Source organism: Monopterus albus, unplaced genomic scaffold, assembly GCF_001952655.1.
Source record: "Monopterus albus unplaced genomic scaffold, M_albus_1.0 scaffold199.1, whole genome shotgun sequence".
NCBI classification, from domain to species: Eukaryota; Metazoa; Chordata; class Actinopteri; order Synbranchiformes; family Synbranchidae; genus Monopterus; species Monopterus albus.
Window position 1 is genome coordinate 306,669 of NW_018128079.1, and position 18,662 is coordinate 325,330.

Sequence of the window (18,662 nt, forward strand, 5' to 3'; positions counted from 1 at the left end):
TTACCAGGAAATACGTCAAGTACTCTTTACATTCTCAGTTTGCACATGTATAATTGCACATTGACTGTTGACTGCTGCACATGCTGCTCTCATACAGCCTACATTCTCTTATTATATTCTTATATATTTTTATTCTAATGCTGCATTTGCTGCTTAAAGTGCCTTAGATTTAGTGTTACTTATTCATCTACTTTATATTTCATTTGTATTTTGTGGCATTCACGTGGACGGCAAAGTAAGAATTTCATTGTACAGGGAAACACATTTCCTAACTGTGCATATGACAAATAAACACTTTGAACTTGAACAACAGGTCTGGACTCTGGCTGGGCCACTCTAGGACTTAAACAGAGCTTTCCTGAAGCCACTCTTGTGCTTCAGGTCAGTGTCTTCTTGAAACGTAAACCTTCTCCCCATCCGGAGATCTGGAGAAAGTTTTCATTCCGAATTGCTCTATATTTTTTTTGCATCCATCCTTCCCTCTATGCTTACAAATCTCCCAATCCCTCTCATAGAAAAACATCCCCACAGCATGATGCTGTCACCACAGTGTGTGACCGTAGGAATGGTATTAGTGAGGTGATGCCAACATGAATAACAATCTTACCGTATTTATGTTTATCCTCACTCTGGCACCAGGAATACATCTGACTACCGCTGCTGGTGTCTCTAGCTTCAGGTTTCTGACTATGGAGTTACAATTAATTAGAGCTGGTTTCTCAGTGGGTGTGTAGCTGAGTGGGGAAAATCAATTTGAAACGTGAACGGGCAGGTGATAAACTGTGGGTGTTTGTTTTGAGCTATGTCTCTTATGAACTGTCACCCAGCCACCTGGCTGAGATCCCAGCTGCTTGGGAAGCTCTCAGGGGGTGGCTAGCTTGGGCTGAGCTACGCCTAGGGGGACCTGCACTGGCTACATGGGCCTGGCTAGCTGGGCTGTTTTCCATGGTGTGGAGCTGTGCTTCAAATTCAGTGAGCTTTGCCTCCAATGCTGGTAGCATCTGACATTTATTACAAGTACCATTATCACTAAAAGAGGCAGAAGAATAACTGGACACTCTGAGCAAGAAAAAGATAGAGAGGAAGAGGAGGAAGCCATTGCTCTCAGCTAAGCTACTAGCTTAGCTAGCTTCTGGGCTAAATTAGCAAGTTAAATCTGGAAATTAGCAAGATATGTGCATGTGAGTGTGAGGACTGTGGGGTGGAGCCAGGGTACTGTGGCGTGCCCATGGCCTGCTGGCTTGGTGTGGTGTAGGAGTAGCTGGGCGTCATCATGGGAGTCGCCATGGGCTGCTGAGGTGTGGCAAACACCTGCAGTGAAGGAAGTGCTGGTTGTGAATGTAGCTCTACATTATGTGAGAAAATTCAGTATATATTTACCAGTATGTACAGTATAGGTTCTCCTTAAAGTTCAACTGAAATCACATTTACTCATCTCTACGGTCTACGCCAGGTGATCTCCTAATGTCCCGTATTGTTTTCTCCAGCTTCACAATGTCTCCTATTTACCATTATTACCAGATCTGATACACGTTTATCTTCTCAAGTGGGCCCCAACAATTTATTTTCAGCCAGTGAATGTTATGTGAGTTTTATCAGGAACCACAAAGATCGCCAAAACAACCGATTTCCTTCCACAAATGCTCACATGATAAGCAGAGGAGCTCCCTCCTCCTCCTGTGCTGCCACTGTAGCCGTACTGGCTGGAACCCCACTGTGCAGGGGTGGCGTTGGGGTTCTGGCCCTGGCCTGTGACTGCAGCAATGGCGCTGAACATCTGAGAGGTCATGTTGCGTGGGAGGGCGTTGACAGCTCGTGTCAAGTCTGGGAAGAAAGGGAAGAAGTCCACTCATACAACTAATATACAGTGATTATAAGCTCATTCTTTGCTCATTAGTGTTCTTAGCTCCATTAGTTCTTGATACTGATATTGTTCTATAGTCTCTGTTCTTGCCATTTATAGATTTTATGTTGTTCAGTCTAATGTTGTATGTGCTTGTCTTTGTCTGGAACTTGTGATGCCACTGTCTTTGCCAGAGCGCCCTTGAAAAATAGGCTTCTAACCTCAGTGGGAATCTCCTGGTTAAATATTGATTAAATAAAAATGCTGAAAACATCGACTGTATGTATGCAAGAAAGTGGGACTCACCTGCGATGTTGATATTTGCTGGGGTGGCATTCAGGGATGCAGGTGTCCTTGTTCGGCTGCTGTTGCTGGGAGTGATGCCTTTGACAGGAGAGAAAGTGTTTATAATAATCCACAATATACTTCAGCAGTTGTGAAATACACTGTAAGCGTAACTGTAGGTATAACACTTCCATACCTGGTACAGGTTCTTGGTAATGGTCCTTAAACCAACGGAATAATCCATTTACTGTAGGAAATATCTGTGAACGGTAGCGGAAGCCATCTGGGGTGATGGTGACATACTCAACCCTAGGGGGAAAAGGCATACTGACATCCAATTCTACAGATATGATGTCAATAAAACCTATAAACATCTAATAAAACATGTCTTGGCAGAGGAGCAGCTGTGTGGGAGAGTGGATTTTACAATTTGGCACAAGGATGACATGACTCATAAAGACTGAAATGTGCAAATATGCACCTCTGTTGTAGCTGTGGATGCAAGTCACCATATGCTACTGTAATTAATTTACAGCAGTGAATAGCATCGCTGACCCTTTCTGTGGTTGGAATGTGAGTTGAGCTGCTTTGAAGAAAAATAACATTAAGAAATACTGTATGTTTTCAAGTCAGCCCAGTTGGTTTATTGAATATTTCCTAACCATGGCATCATGGGTAGCTCAAAAACAGAGGCAGCAAAAACGTCTGCTTACCGTGGTTTCCCGCGAGGCTGGTAGCCCAGTATGAACTTTCCTGGCAGATCTTTACAAGCCGAAATAAAGTAAGGAATAAAAGTAGGCTTCTCCCTCTTTGCTCTGTTCAATAACTCTTCCATTTTCTATCAAAAAGAGAAAAAGACAAAAGGAAACCGTGTGCAGTCAAAAAATTCTGCTTTTACAATGGCACTGGCGGATGTCAGGTAAGCTCACATGAACACGTAACTGCTTTAGATTATGGCTATTGAAGGAAATCCTTAATCACATAAAACTTTATTTAGTTAGAAAAAATGTCTTGAGCGAGAGTTTGACAAACTTTTTTAAACCAAGTTGCTTCTGCATATAAGTACTAGAACATAAGTACACCTCATTTTTTGGGCTCTAGGTCAAACCTAAGATGATAATTCACAGTTGTAACATTGTAGAAAAGTCAGAAAACAAGGAAAAGCACGTCATGGGCTCTTTAAACACTACAGAATACTCAGTGAATCACTATATACCTCCTTGCTGCCCCCATTGCACTCCTGGAAGTACTTATGCCCCAGTAGATCCCGGGCAAATGATGCCATGGGCTGAATGTACCGGGCAGTGATTTCATCCAGATCTTCAAACTCCTGCAGTGAAAGAATGAACATGCAGCAGCCACATCTACACACACCTGACCATAAACTGTCTGCAGGTTTGACTGAGAAGCAAAACACCATGCCAACAAAGAGGAGACAACAGCTCACTTCGGTATTGATCCAGAGGGTGTGTCCTAAGCTGAACGCATTCTCTTTGCCTTCTTCTCTCACATCCACATGCTGGTAGATACCATCAGCCACCTATGAAACATCACAAAGAGTCAGAGTAGACCTCAACAAGACCTTTTAATATTACCCTGCTGTAGCCCTACAGCCGTTTCTTACCTTCCAGGTGACAGTAAGGTGGTTCTCTCCCTTGCTGCTGGGTCTGATGATCAAGTCTCCCTGGTCCAAGGTCTCCATCATCTTCTCTGCCTGGTTGAAACTGATATTGTGGAAGTTGGGGTGTGCAATCACACGCTTTATATATGCTGGTGAAACAAAGAATACAATGAGAAGACAAACAATATGAGGATAGTGATGTGGAAGTGGATATTGTGTAAAAAAAAAGTGAATTAAGAGAAAAACGTCCCCACAAGTAGCACAGTGTACTGCTTTACTTAGTTTGATACAAACAACTTGAATTAATACTAACGTGTTCGCTGTCGTTTCTTCTTCATCTCCTCCTCCAGTTTTTGGTCTTCAGACTCTGTGTCAAAGTCATAGTAGCTGTCCTTGGGGAGCTTCCACTCATTGGCCTTGTCCATCAAATCAGAGGTGCGACATGTGAGGTCGACGCTGAATTTCTCAATGTCAATTTTCATGATGCGACAGTGAACTGTCATGCCCACCTGAAGGAGGAGTGGGAAGAGGAACAGTCACACATTACACTGGTGTGAATAACAAAAATAAAATAAAATAATAAATACGAAAAGCATCAGCAAAACACAACAAAAGATAATAACAAACAGCACTTCACCTTGACCCTCTCCTCAGGGTGTTTGACCACTTTATCACTGAGAAACTTGGTGGGAATGAATCCCTGGACACCATTATCTAATCTGCTCCGCACCCCAATGGCCTGACCTGGACACGATCCACTGTCAAAGTGATTCCATACCTAAAGTGGGGACACAAAATATGAACCAGACTCAGCTGTTTTCTGACACTAAGCTGCACAAGCTAAACAGGGAAAGTCAGGAGTGTGGTACCTCGCTGAGTTCAGGAAAGTTGTCCTGCTGGCAGAAGGGACACTGCCACAGCCCAGTAGCATCGTTACGGATGGCCTGGTCATAGGTCTCTCCCTGAGGCCGCCGGTGAGCGATGCCAGTTACTACACTGGTGATCAGCTTACCTGGATGAAAAGGAGGAATAACATCAACCACTGGCAAAAACAATAACCACATCTGTGACTGGTACTTCAAGTCATGGTATCACGTCACATGATTTAACTACTGCACCAACTTCTTAGACTGAGTGCTGGCGGTTAGGAATGTTACTGATTTTTGTTAAATGTCAACTCACAAGAAAAATATATACTTCACTACAGCGTGTGTTACCAATGTAAAAGGTCTCCGGAGTCTCCTTGGTGAGCAGGTTAAAGACCTCCTCAGTGTTGGGGACTCTGTAGGCAACTCTGAGGTCTTTGTACCTGCAGCTCAGTTCTGCACGGATGTCATACAGAGTAATTCCCTTGTTGCCGTAACCCTACCGGCACAAAATAAAATATGTAAACAAGAATGGTGACTTCACAAGTTCTATGAAACATATACTGGGGTCTGATGTGTAGCAGAATGCATGAAATACTGCTTCAGTCAAAACCACAACACACACCTGTCTCTCAAGTTCTTCAGCAAAGGCATCCAGGTCCAGATCTTTGAGACGTTCTGGATTTTCCAAGATCTCCTCCAGTGCTCCAGCTGGGTTGGCATCTTCTGCGGACTCATCATACTCGAGTGCATCCACAGCCATCTTGCGTGCCCACTCGTACGTCTCAGGGTGGACACGAGATCCATCTAGAACCTCAATGTAGGAGTCTGTACTGTGGGCAGAGGTCGAGAGCGGTTAAAAACGTGCCGATTTAAAATAACCACACAACAGATAAGTGACAGATCACAGCCCTGTCTGACATCATTATCATTACAAGAAACATTTGACAAAGTACCTACCTGTCCCCAAGTGATGCAGTGTCGATCTTAATGAAACCAGCACAGTTGATAAAAACCTTGGGTCCCATGTGACACATTGTGACCAGTTGGGTTCTGTTTTCCAGTCGAGTGTTATTCTGCTTCAGAATCTGCACAAATACAAGAGATAGTTAGCAGGTCAGCAGATGATGCATTATACTCTTAGATATGACACAAAAATTTTATGATGGCAGGACATATGGATACCTTGAGCAGGTGGGAACCCTTCCTGGGTCCCAAACCACAGACATACTGAACCAGGCTCTGAGTGTGAGGATGAGCAATGGCCCTGTTCACGTCCACTCCAACCTCATTGACACGGTTGATGAATTCACAGTAAAGAGCAGAGAGCAAATCCTCCTTCACCACATGTTCCTGAGAATAAAGGTGAATGGTTTCACAATTATCTGCTGTATGTAGCTGCAGAATTATGTTTTGCTTCATATTAGATAGTCAAATTTTAGTCACAGTTATGTATGATTGGTCAGAGTTTGGAAAGGCAGCAAGTCACATTATCTTCTTAATGACAGAAAATGCTGCAAATCTGGCTGTGACACATTTAAACAAATCATGCTTAAAGAATATACAGAAATAAATGCAAACACTCAGCAAAAAACTCAACACATCCACTTATTTCTTCCAATGCTCACCTGCAGTGGATGCAGTTTGAGGCAGAGAATATCCTCGTCAGTGCTGCAGACCTGAGCGTACTCCACCAGGGGATCCTGGATCTTCCTCGCTATTGACACAGCTTGTCGCAGCAAGGGAGGGTAATCCCTAAAATCAGCCTGCATAGACAGAAAGCATAGAGAGAAAGTGGAAAATGAGCACTGGGCCACACCTGGGGAAAAAAGAAAAAATGGATCCACCAGGTCAAAGTGTTTATTTGTCATATGCACAGTTAGGACATGTGTTTCCTGTACAATGAAATTCTTACTTTGCTGTCCACATGAATGCCACAGCAAGGGATATATAAAAAAAAATATATAAAATGATCTTGCGGGCCGGATGTAATTGTACGCAGGGCCACATGTGGCCTGCGGGCCTTGAGTTTGTATCAATCTAGGTCACATGTGTCAAACAACTTGAATTAATACTAACGTGTCACCAGTTAGCTGGCACAGTTGCACAGTGAAACTGCTGATTTGTCTTTACGTATGGTATGGTGAGGTGTTTACCTCAGACTTCTTTCCATTCATGTACAATGTGGCCAATTCATTGTCGACAAGTTCCACTCCCACAGCAGGCAGAGAGGACTCTTGTTCAAGCTCGCTGATAGTCCTCTTGATGTCCTCCATGATCATTTGGGCATCTCTGCACACACACACATTTCTCACATTTACACTTTGACTCCACTATAACTCGTAAATGTTACAAATATAACTTTCCAGCACAGACTAAAGAAAACATTACTTACCGGTTTTCTCCAGCAACAGCCACCACATGAGGTTTCTTGCTGGACAGAAACTTCTTGAGATTTTCAATGTCATTCGCCTGAGGATGAGACACACACACACACACACACACACACACACACACGAGTGAGCACTACAATGAAGCAGCCAGTACCATGTTTTTCTAAAACAGAAAAGCATCAGCTGACTGATTCTACCTTCTTCTCTCTCTCATCCTCCCTGAAGGCGTTCCTCCTCTTCATGAAGTAGGGCAGACGCAGGAAGTCCACCACCTCTCCTTCCCCATTGATCAGAGCACAGAAAACTGGTGTATCTCTGTCAGAGCACAGTGTGTAAGTAATAAACTACACCATTAAAGAATTGTCCCATTTATGCAGCAAACACTGCCTGGTCATTCAAACACGCAGTTGAAAAGTTAGCCCTGTGATGTTAATACCACAAATTCAAGCTACTGATATTTCTGAGGAGAAAATACAAATATCATAGTGCACACACCTGCTGGGTGCATAAGCTACACCCAGTACACGAATGCCTTTCCCCTGACTCTCATCCATCAGGTCGTCATCTTCCTCAACCTGCTGATCTGGCCTGTAGGGAGCCACCTTAAGCCAGTTATACAACCGGCGACAGCAGGACTACAAGAAGAAATGAAGAAAAACTAAGACTTCATTATGACTTCCTGGATTAAAATACTAATCAAGCATAGACTTCAATGATTTTGATGTTATTTTGGTACAAATCTTCTCGCTGTGTGCAGAACAGTAAGACAATCTAATATAATACATGGAAACAGATCGCTAATTACCCTGACAATGCTCTCTTTGGCCTCAGCGATCAGTTTGCTCTTGAGCTCCTTGGCCATCTGAGGATAGAGGAACTGATTCAGAGCTCTCTCTATGGCCAAGGTTCGTTGTCTGTTCCACTCCTGCACCTGATGACTGAACTCATCCCTGTAGTAGAACTGTTTGATCTCATCAAAGTATGTTTGGTCTCCAGCATATCTGAGGAGAAGCAGAGGGAAGACAGAGTGAGAAGCACAGACAGTATGGACTGCCTTAATATTACCAGAGTTACAATTTAAAAGCTCCATCCTTTACTGACAAGGAGGTGAATGAAAACATAAGGTGCAGCCAAACATTTTAAGAAATTAAACTAAGGGGACCCTGTCCTACTTACTGACTCTTATTTGCTCCAACACCTAAGTCAGATTTCTACACAGATGCTAAAATGGCAGTCATATCAGATCCTCTGCTTGGTAAATGAACTATGACCACAGAATGGGTAGGAACAAAAAAAGCATGGCAAGAAATGTAAGACCTCAGAATGTGTATTTATGATGTGCCTCATCTGGCTGGCTTGATACAAGGAGTCTGCCTGATTAAACAGGTGTCTGCCTGCATGATTACATGACATATATATGGACTGCGGAAGTTCTTCCTATACAGATCTGGAAGACCGACACCATCACTCAGAACTTCTGATTGTCAGTATTGCCACTGTACTTACCCCTTGACCCCTATAAGGTCAATACAGATGTCAATGGAAAGCAGCCCCTCCTCCTCAGCCAGACACATCTTCAAGAACTGATCCCCATTCAGCTCTTTTACAGGCTTGTTCTTAAGATACTTGAAAGAGTAGGCAAAATGAGCCTCATCTACCTCCTACAGGAAATAAACAAATGGCAAGGCAGGTTTAGAACGGTACTCAGAGCACACTCTGAAAGTACTAAAAATGCTGTGCTTAGGATTAATTATAAACGAATGCATGTGAATAAATGTGTCAATACCTTTTTGCCCTTCTTTGTAGGTTTGATGTTGATCTTGGCCCTCTCCTGAAAGGTCTGCCGGAGAACATGTCTGACTAGAGGTTCCCGAGCAATCTGCATGGCCACCATGTACCTGGTTCCTTCCAGCACTGCTTCGGGAGTGGTAAACTGACTGCAAACATAGTCTTTGGCCAGCTCTAGAGGCTCAGCAGGGAACTGCTCTGTCTCATGACGCTGGTAACTGTCTCTCAGATTTTCTCCAAACTGCTCTGGAGTTAAGCCAAACTTTTTAGCCAAGCCATCTACAGAAAGGAAGAAACACAAAAAGTTGTTGAAGTTCGGGCAAAGGATAAAGCTGGACCTATCAAGTTATTCTTGGTCCTAAGGATGAGGAGATGTGGCTGAGATGTGACAGTGAAACACTGCCTGTGTACAGAGTAGAGGAGACTAACCAAGTCCTACGCTCTGACAGATGCTGTACATATCCCTACGAGATGCCAGCTTGAGGTCAGGTCCTTTCTGTTCTTCTTCCTCTTCTACCTCCAATGGTTCTTCTTCACCTACAGAGGCAGCCCATCAAAATCAGTCATGTAGCAAATTATTTAAATAAATCAAACACTCCTGATGTCTGTAACTTGACTCAAACGTTGTTTCATTTGAACTAAACAATTCCACAGTATCCACGCACTATCTAATAAAATGGCCAATTCAGACCCATCTTACCATCCTCTGACACTTCTTTGATCTTCTTGAGTCTCTTCTTGTTGGCCTTGGCAGCATTCTGCATCTTGGGGATGTCTCGACCATAGTAGAGCAGAAAGTGATTGTACACATCACCCAGCTCTTCTAGTGTCTGCACATCTTTCAGTCTATAGATAATGATAAAATATGTTTGAATAGGTGAATAGCATTGCCTATTGTGAACTACCATGTGAATTTTATCATGTTAAATTTAGAGGTGCACCAATCGATTGGCAAATATCCAAAAAGGCCTTGCCCGGGAACCAACCGACCACTCTGAGATTTCTGATTCTGTGCTGATCAGATTTAGAGGCAAGACAGTTTATGTTGCACACACAGTGGCACAGATCAAAAACAAAGCATCTCACATACAGATTGAGCAAGGCTCATGCTTGTATCAGTACCACACACATGTTCACATTGGAATCCCCTGGTGTATTAAAAAGTGCACAGAGGAGCCTATAGAAACACCGTGGAGGAGAAACTACATCCAAATCTCCAACAAATAGTACACAATGAGGGAATTATTAGCTACACATGAAATGCATGTATAAGTACAGTGAGAGAAAGACCAAAATATAAAACTTTAATACAATAATTGTATTACAAGAAAATTTTTCATGAAAGAAAAAAAAATCTGAAATTGGAATCAGCCCAGAAAATAGTAATTGGTGCATCTCTAGTTAATTTCCTGCAGTTTTTCTTTGCTTAGTGTAGTCACAACCAAATACAATCTAAAAGAAATACTTTTATCACCCTGAGCCTCCCAGATTTATCGAGACATACCTCTCCATATCAGCGGTGTCTAGAGGACGGATACCATCAGCCAAAGGTTTCTCAGGGTCAGCAGAGATCTGCTCAAACTGGTAGGACTGCATCTTCTGAAACAACCGGGTCAGATTCTGCTTCCGGGTCTTCAGCTGAGTCCACTGGTGGGTGGAGGATGAATAAGTCAAGAGACCAGGGGTGACATACGCATGTCAAGATGATGGAAGCAAATGATTGGGAGTGGTTTATAAAAACGTTATTGAAGAATTAGCTGCACACCTAAATGAGTTTGCCCTATTGCTAATGATGACATTTGTTAGTCTACAATCCATTTCCTCTGCGATAAAATAGATGCCATCTTTACCTTTTCATCCCACTGCCACACCTTCCATAAGTCATTGATGTTTAACTCTGGTTCAACATATTCTTTCCTGTAAAAAGCTATGAATGGAACCTAAAAAAGAACAAGGTCTTTAAATTAACAACACATTTCAGATACCATCTTAAAGACATACTGACAAGTTGTTGATTATCTAAGATGGTGGTCTGACTTAAGGTGAGCTCACAGTACCTCAAACTGCTGATTCCTCATGAAGTTCAGGGCCTCTTTGATCTTGGCAACGTGCCTGCTGAAGTTTGTGGTTGTCCCCCTGTCTAGATAATCTGTGCTCTCCTGTTTAAGATTACAGGGGGAAACAATAACAACTATTAGTAACAACTATCTGTCTCGGAAAATGGGACTTTAACTTTATGTATGGCAAAGGATGTACCTGCATAGATATAGTAAGAGTGGAGAAGCCATGTCTGAAGATCCACTCTGCTTCCTCTTCCAGCTCATCATCCTCAGCTGGTTTAACAGGAATGGATCGCAGCTACAAGACAGACAACACAGTCAGCAAAGATAACATCAGGCAAACAAAATAAATATGCTTTCAAAGACTAACTGACAATCATAAAGCTTCTCCTCCCACCTCATCTACTCAGTGAACATGGAGAAGGCCAAGCAGCCATTATGAACTTCTTTGGTTCATATCAGAACGTAACAAAAGTGCATAAACACAGCAAGCACAACAAGCTTGGAACACAGATTAACACACACACACACCTGGAACCTCTCAGGCATGTCTGCAGAGCGGATCTCATTGTCTTGGTCAGTCATGTGACTGCTTTCCAGCTCACTGGGCTCATAGATCTCAAAGATGCTCTTCCTCCCCAGCCTTCTCTTAGTCTGTTTCTTTGGCCGGTCCCAGCTCTCTTCTTCCTGGTCCTCTTCCTCCTCCTCACCCTGATCGTAAAGGTCACCGTCAAAATCAGCAAAGTCAAAGTCGCCACCAAAAATCTCCTGAGCTTCCTGGAGGGCTCTGTGGGAGAATGAAGAGTGATGAGGAGAAATAGCAGTGATTCTGTGATTCTCACAATTTACATCTTAAAAGGAGATTGCCATTTTATGTTTATTGTCTCATTGTTTCCTGATATACATCAATATTTTGTGTTAATGGACTAAGGTGACACTATGGGGTCATTTAATGCACAGCAAAAGTAGTTTTTTTTTAGGGTAAACACCACTAGATTTGCTCTGTCAAGTGCAACACTCACGCATCAGTGTATCCTGGGAATTTCTTGCCCCTTTTTTTGGTGATGGGTTGGCCATCATCATCCACAATAAAATCATCTATATCTGTGGAAAAACAACATTAAAAAGCAATTTTATACCACATCACTTTGAAATTAAGAGAAAACACTGTTTAAATATCTTAAGAAAGAACAAAGTCCTTTTGGCCCACCTGACTCCTCGTCCTCTCCTTCTTCATCATCATCTGCTTGCTGGAGAGACTCATCCACAGCCTCGCCTTCCTCCAGCTCGCCTTCTCCATCCCCATGAAAGATCTCATCTGCAATTAAGTCCTTCTCATCGTCATCTTCTTCATCATCATCCAGTGTTTTTACACGGTCATATTTCTTCTTCTGTGAAACAAGACAAATACAGTATCAGCACAGCTATCAAACACTTTCACCCTCCAAAAATTAAATGAAAACACAGAAAATGAGGCATAATGTGTAATGGCATTTATCCGTATATCCATTTATATTGTTCACTGATAGGTTAAACTATAGCCGAGTAACCGATTGTGGTAAACTTTCACAAGTGCTTTGTTTCTGCTGACACAGTAAATAGCTAAGGCATGTGTTGCTGGGAGAAGCAACTGTATTATCCACCGACCTTGAACGTATCACATGAGAACCAGTATTGTTTTGAAGGCAGAAGCTCTGTGAACATAGATACATGATGTTTCTCAGTCTACCCTCCTTTGTGTGTGACGTTAAACTCTCTTTTATATAGAAGTGAATTTTGTTTGCCCTTTGAGTCTCTGTGACATGCATTCCTGTGTGCTGTTGTAGACAACTCCTTTCTGCAGAAATAAATCAAGCTGAGAGGCTAAAGGTAAAACTATATACCATAACTATACAGAGAAAACAGTGATGAGGAACAATCCTTACCCTCCTTTTTACTTTAACACCCAAGTTTTCCTCAATCAGGTCAAGATCATCATCATCCAGGTAGTCGTCATAACCTTCAAAGATGAAAAGTTGCAGTCAGAGGAAACAAATTCAAGACATGTTACATTTCTACCACTGTGATGACTGTGATGAAAAATGGTAAAATGCAAAGTACAACTCGTGAAAAGACCAGCTCACTTAATTGTCACGTCTCATACTCATTATACTTGCTAGTGAAAGTAGCACTAGAAACACCTGAGGAACTTACTTCGCTTTTTACGCCGATGCCTCACTTCCTCCTCTGAGTCACTCCCCCCTCCACTCCTACTTCTTTGAGCTTCTTCTTCTTCCTCCTCCTCCTCTCCCTCCTCTTCTCCATCATCAATGAGCCCTCGTAAATTTCCTTGCTCATCCTGGTCCTCTGTGTTCTCCTCTTCTTCTTCATCTGTTGAGAAATCCATACATCACACAACCTAACCTCTGAAATGCATACCCAGAATTAAATAAATAATTTTATCTTACCATCATCTTCCAAAAACCTCTGGGTCTTTTTAGGCTTTAGGTCTTTCTCTTCAAATTCCTCCTCTGACTCCTCAGCCTCGCTGTCAATGAAGTCTGACATGACTGCTGTTCCTGAGAAGTTAAAGATGCTACTAGTAAACTTTATCAACATCTAAGCATTACTTTGTTCTCCCAGGCTAGTCACAAATGTAAAAGCTACACACAATAACTCATACCTAGTACTGTTTGCTGTAACTGCAATTTCACTCCTTCACATCCTTTAGTTTAATTTCCCATTTAGACCTTTTTAAGATTGCAAAAATCATCTCATTTCACACTATCTGACAGTTTTACATATATACATGAACTTGTTCCAAGTCCTCATTAACATTATTTGATTAACATTTGTCAAATACTCCAACTCAAGACACGTTTTTAATGTCTGCACCTGTCCATCAAATGGCGATTCAGCCCTAAACATATGTTTTAACTGACCTGAAAAGGGTCAAACATGTCTGTCCGTGTGATTCTGTACAATCTGTGATGTCCTATCACATACGATTTTTACTTAATACGTACTTACAGTTTAAGCTACTGATGATTTCTTAGGGATGAATATAATATACAAAAGAAATGGATTATGCATGAAAGCAACGCTTTCTGGTACATGTTTGATTAACTATGAAGGTCTGAACAATTAAATAAAGTAAACAACGCTGTAATGCTATTTGTATTTAACCTGATTGTTTTTAATCAAACACATAGTTAAAATGTTAGTAAGGTACAACAAAACCAGATGTAAATGGTAGGCTTAAGAAAAAAAAACACACACAGCAAATGGCAGTGTCGCAATGCGCATACACACAACATCGACGGAGAAGACCAACTAAACCCAGTATTTCCCCTCAATATTTAGGTTATTCAGATGACATCTTAATGTTAGCCGATGAGCGTTCGGAGGACAAACCTAAGCTATACTGGTATATTGAAAATTCTGCTCGGTGATATTAGGTATAATTGCTATCACTGTGAGCTAACGTTAGCCATCACCAACCAGGCTATCTGTTAACGATGCAATTTAGCGAGCGAGCAACCTTTATCAATTAGCCTGTATTTAATTTTCACGTTCGTTCATCTGAATTGCTTTGTGCACACCAACACATCAGCCAACGACAAAAGAACAACGAATCCAAAGTCACATTTGTACAAAATGCCTTTAAGCCAGCCAGTAGTTGTTCGCGTTAATGCTTTAGCATACCACTGCGTTAGCCTAGCATTACTGTAACTAAATACAACAACAGCTAGCTTAACTAGCGTTAGCTAGTTTACGGTTGTTAGCCAAGCACAACAGTGTAAGCATCGCAAATGACCACGATAAAATTGGACTTACACGTCTCACGGCGGTAATATATTCCGCAAATATTTACGATAATAACGGGGTGTGTTGTGTTTTGTGTTTCAAGACGATTATACTTGTAAAAATGGCCGAGAACAAGCGGTGTGATAAAAATTCCGGGATGCAGTGACGGGAACTTCCAACCTTATCATTAGCAAGGTGACGCCCCCTGCCGGCCCACGGCAACTCGACAAAAACCAGAAACAATAAACAAGATTGTACAGTATAAGCGATCACAGTACTTTATAGATATTTTGCCACATTATCATAAAAATAAAGCGACGGCACATATACACGAAATAAATCATAACCCTAGCACAATTCCTACCGTGACCACTCCGAGTCGTTAAGGGCGCTGTTTCCCAAACCTCACATTAGAACATTTCAATGACGTATCGAAGAGAAAAGATTTCTCAAACGGTCTTGGTGGCTGCTCGGCTTCTTGTAGGAATGGGTGGTGATTTGGACTGTGCTGTTGTTCTCCGCTTTCTACCAGCCCTTTTATTACTGTTATCCTGTATATTTGGGCTATCACTCGAAACGGAACTGAGTTTTGTGACATGCGGATCTGTCGTTAAACTGTTAAATGTAAAGCACAATGTGAGGCTACACTCGCATGACGTACGCTACGGGTCCGGTGAGTTTTCTGTCATTAATAATATTGGTTAAAGATGAATTAGTTACTTTGTGTTTCTTACCGGCATTTACTTTCTATACCATTACCCGACACTGCAGTCAAAAGGGTATTTTGGATGATCATTTGATATTCTAATTCCCACTGCATGTTCAAAGATTGTCATTTCATTCATATTTTCTTGCATTACGTGTACAAACCTTATTATAAACGATGGTGAAATGTGACTTCTTTCAACCTAACTGATCAAAATTGAATTTAGTATGAAAAGTATGAATATATGTACGAACAGCATTAACCTTTTTCTTTTGATCAGTCTGATCTGATGTTTTCTTCTTGTTACCTTTGTAAAAGTAGGAACGATGTATGAGTCTAGTTGACATCATTACAGTAAGTAAAATCCCTACAAGTAAAAAAAAAAAAAAATCAATTATAAAAAGAGTTTTAAGTAGGACGATGTGCTTGGACATCCAGTTTTATAAGGATTTGACCTAATTCCAGGCACAGAAAGGAGCAAGAACGCATGGAGGTATTAGGCTTCAGCAAGCACAAGTTCTCCTAAATCTACAAACATATTATTTGAGATGCTCAGGGGCTCTGTTGTCTGTTTAAAGTCAAAACCAGCACTTTTTTTTTTTACTGTTTACAGACCTTCAGACTATGCACAAATTCAAAATTAGAAAATTGGCCACCATGAATGAACTGTTCTAGCCTAGTGTTACTGCCCACTTTCCACAGGGTCTGTAGTACTCACTGTGTGTGTTTTGAGACAGGTAGCGGGCAGCAGTCTGTAACAGGGGTCACTTCAGTGGAGGACAGTAACAGCTACTGGAGCGTACGAGGAACAAGTGACACATTCTGCCATCGGGGTACCCCAGTGAAGTGTGGACAGACGATCCGCCTCACCCATGTCAACACAGGCCGTAACCTGCACAGCCACTACTTCACCTCGCCGCTGTCGTCTAACCAGGTTAGATGGGTGGGCGGTGTGAGAAGTACATGCAGAATGAGGAGAGGTTTGGTGTTATGTGAATGATTATCCACGACTTCCTGGAGACTAGGAAATAATGTGGTTAATGTCTAAAAGATGGTTTTGACATTTCCAACCTAATTCAAAAAAGCTGATTATGAAAATGCTTGTAAAATATCTTATAAATCACTAATACCCTGCAAGTTTAAAGCCAATAAGACATTTATTGCAGTAACATTACCAGATTGTAAAATTGAACCAGAAATCATCCTCACCCTCTCCTCTTTTGCTTGTCTTTCTCACTTGTCCACAGGAGGTGAGTGCGTTTGGTGAGGAAGGGGAAGGGGACCACCTGGATGAGTGGACAGTTCAGTGTGGGGGATCTGTCTGGAAGCGTGAAGAGGCCGTCCGCTTTCGTCACAAGGCCACTGAGGCGCTGCTGTCAGTGACAGGGGAGCAGTATGGACGGCCGATCCACGGCCAGAGGGAGGTTCACGGCATGTTGAGCCCCAGCCCGCACAGCTTGTGGAAGGCTATGGAGGGCATCTTCATGAAGCCCAGCGAGAACCTGGCAGGCAGCCAAGACGACGGTCACCAACACACAGAGTTCTGAACTTTTCTTCTCTGTCTTTTCTCATTTTTCTCTGTCTACCACTGTATACCTACCTCTGTCACTAATCACATCTGTACCAGCAGCCTCCAAATGCACATCTACCCCCTCTCATCTCATTTTCTTTCATTAATCATTGACTGTCATCTTTTGAGGAGACTGTGTCAAAGTCAAAGTCAAGTACCTCACCATTATTACCAACCTCTGACATTTAGTAGTGTTTTGAAGTCAGTATTCACAGACAGAATATTTGTGGAGATTAAACTGGAAACACTACTGAGTCTGAAAATATCCAGCACTTACATTCAGACTTAACATTATTTGAATAACACTATAAGCTGCCTTGACAGATAGAGTGAGACAAAGGTTATTACAGTGCTGGTTTATAGAATAAAGACCACTCTTTATTGCAGTTTGTGACACATCTAAGAAGAGGTGCTCGCTTTGCTTTTTTCAATTGAAGAAGGCAGGGCAGTTTGTGCAGATCAGTATTTCGATCGAGTCTTGTGTTTTGTTGGACTGAATAAAAAAAAACTATCACATGTGTGCCTTTATAATGTTTTAAACAGTAGTCATTGTTCATATTGTAGAGCCTTTAAAACCTTTGAAATGTAAGAATTTAATTTTATGGTATTTATAAGCCACATTCTTTAAAAAAAAAAGATAAGCAGTGTTACTATGGTAAATTTCTTTTCCCTTTTAAGTCAGATTCAGTGTTGCATATAAATGATCCTGCTTTAATTGCCATGAGAGAATAAGCAATGTTTTCTATGTACATTAGTGAACTGGATGCTGTCATTGTCATTTTTGTATCAGTTTCCAAGTGCTGAGAGACAATACAGTTTTTGTGTTCATGCTTACAGTGCATGGTTATATGTTACAGCAGCTCCTTGCTACAGAGGTTCATATGAGCAACAAAGCTTCAGTGAATACCTCATATTAAAGACATTTTTTATGCATACTACCGCCAGTGTAACATCTTCATTGGATTATCTAGTTTTTCATTTGGTTACTGACAGTTCAGATGATCTGGCATCTGCTGTATGATCACTTGAAGTTTAGTCAGTGACTCTCCTGATACTGCATTGACAATTTAGCAACATGAAATATAAGATAAAAGCTAAACAACTGCCCACTACAATACAGACAAATAATGTACACATTACATTATAATGTACACATTATTTGTCCAACACATTAAACTCACCCCACAAAATGAAAACAGACTCAAGGGTTAGCAAGACAGTGGGCGACTAATGATGTCTGAATCGACCATTGCGCTGAGCATAATGCCCTATTTGTCCACATAATGCAGTGTTTTGGTTCATTATCTGCTGGCTAATAGGGTTCAGGTGCATCTGCTATTAGGCTATTCTTACTTGTATATCACAATTCAGAGACAGTGCTGATGCCTGTTTCACTTTGTGATACAAGTTGACAAGTATGCAAATGTACCATCCACCCATCCATCCATTATTTATACCGCTTAGTCCCGAACGGGGTTGCGGTAGGGGCTGGAGCCAATCCCAGCCGGCGCAAATGTACCGGTTATGTGCAATTTAGGTGCATTATTTAGCAATGCTTTACCTTTTTGTATGTTGCAGAGTAACAGTTTTGTCACTGTTGCACTGTACATGTTGTTGGTCTGGAGCCATTCTGAATTATTTCAGAGGCACAAAGACCTTTCACAAGTAAACACAGATGCCTTACATTTCTATCAAAACAGTGTTTTATTGCATAAACATTTATTTATATATATATATATATATA

The 18,662-nt window shown here is 41.6% G+C and overlaps 2 protein-coding genes across 2 annotated transcripts in view; one reads left to right on the forward strand and one right to left on the reverse strand.

Annotated features, from left to right (window-relative positions):
* The window catches only part of supt6h (SPT6 homolog, histone chaperone and transcription elongation factor), an 18,682-nt gene extending 3,695 nt beyond the window's left edge, over window positions 1–14,987 (reverse strand). The window contains exons 1-37 of the mRNA XM_020618036.1: window positions 14,673–14,987; window positions 13,304–13,414; window positions 13,050–13,226; window positions 12,782–12,855; window positions 12,067–12,247; window positions 11,879–11,960; window positions 11,388–11,643; window positions 11,053–11,154; window positions 10,854–10,955; window positions 10,647–10,736; window positions 10,301–10,443; window positions 9,497–9,642; window positions 9,226–9,333; window positions 8,795–9,075; window positions 8,515–8,669; window positions 7,814–8,009; window positions 7,504–7,643; window positions 7,206–7,323; window positions 7,011–7,087; window positions 6,772–6,907; window positions 6,244–6,381; window positions 5,801–5,968; window positions 5,576–5,703; window positions 5,241–5,448; window positions 4,967–5,114; window positions 4,619–4,761; window positions 4,387–4,527; window positions 4,063–4,258; window positions 3,753–3,898; window positions 3,576–3,668; window positions 3,345–3,458; window positions 2,842–2,966; window positions 2,325–2,437; window positions 2,150–2,227; window positions 1,649–1,824; window positions 1,180–1,311; window positions 832–1,001 (exon numbers count right to left, since the gene is read on the reverse strand). Coding sequence (XP_020473692.1) covers window positions 832–1,001; window positions 1,180–1,311; window positions 1,649–1,824; window positions 2,150–2,227; window positions 2,325–2,437; window positions 2,842–2,966; window positions 3,345–3,458; window positions 3,576–3,668; window positions 3,753–3,898; window positions 4,063–4,258; window positions 4,387–4,527; window positions 4,619–4,761; window positions 4,967–5,114; window positions 5,241–5,448; window positions 5,576–5,703; window positions 5,801–5,968; window positions 6,244–6,381; window positions 6,772–6,907; window positions 7,011–7,087; window positions 7,206–7,323; window positions 7,504–7,643; window positions 7,814–8,009; window positions 8,515–8,669; window positions 8,795–9,075; window positions 9,226–9,333; window positions 9,497–9,642; window positions 10,301–10,443; window positions 10,647–10,736; window positions 10,854–10,955; window positions 11,053–11,154; window positions 11,388–11,643; window positions 11,879–11,960; window positions 12,067–12,247; window positions 12,782–12,855; window positions 13,050–13,226; window positions 13,304–13,403 — 5,081 coding nt within the window. The 5' untranslated portion in view covers window positions 13,404–13,414; window positions 14,673–14,987. The remainder of the gene's footprint in view (window positions 1–831; window positions 1,002–1,179; window positions 1,312–1,648; window positions 1,825–2,149; window positions 2,228–2,324; window positions 2,438–2,841; window positions 2,967–3,344; window positions 3,459–3,575; window positions 3,669–3,752; window positions 3,899–4,062; window positions 4,259–4,386; window positions 4,528–4,618; window positions 4,762–4,966; window positions 5,115–5,240; window positions 5,449–5,575; window positions 5,704–5,800; window positions 5,969–6,243; window positions 6,382–6,771; window positions 6,908–7,010; window positions 7,088–7,205; window positions 7,324–7,503; window positions 7,644–7,813; window positions 8,010–8,514; window positions 8,670–8,794; window positions 9,076–9,225; window positions 9,334–9,496; window positions 9,643–10,300; window positions 10,444–10,646; window positions 10,737–10,853; window positions 10,956–11,052; window positions 11,155–11,387; window positions 11,644–11,878; window positions 11,961–12,066; window positions 12,248–12,781; window positions 12,856–13,049; window positions 13,227–13,303; window positions 13,415–14,672) is intronic.
* Window positions 14,988–15,011: 24 nt separating this feature from the next.
* Window positions 15,012–17,351, forward strand: sdf2 (stromal cell-derived factor 2). The gene is made up of 3 exons (XM_020617998.1): window positions 15,012–15,315; window positions 16,086–16,282; window positions 16,596–17,351. Exons 1-3 carry the CDS (start codon window positions 15,066–15,068, stop codon window positions 16,893–16,895), a joined length of 747 nt encoding a protein of 248 aa, XP_020473654.1. The 5' UTR covers window positions 15,012–15,065; the 3' UTR covers window positions 16,896–17,351.
* The last annotated feature ends 1,311 nt before the right edge of the window (window positions 17,352–18,662 follow it).

Excerpts from the sequence above, each read along its gene's own strand:
- sdf2 (XM_020617998.1), top strand. The coding sequence starts at position 15,066 with ATGACGTATCGAAGAGAAAAGATTTCTCAAACGGTCTTGGTGGCTGCT. Across the intron at positions 15,316-16,085 it reads TGACGTACGCTACGGGTCCG|GTAGCGGGCAGCAGTCTGTA; the intron begins GTGAGTTTTCTG and ends GTTTTGAGACAG. Across the intron at positions 16,283-16,595 it reads CGCCGCTGTCGTCTAACCAG|GAGGTGAGTGCGTTTGGTGA; the intron begins GTTAGATGGGTG and ends ACTTGTCCACAG.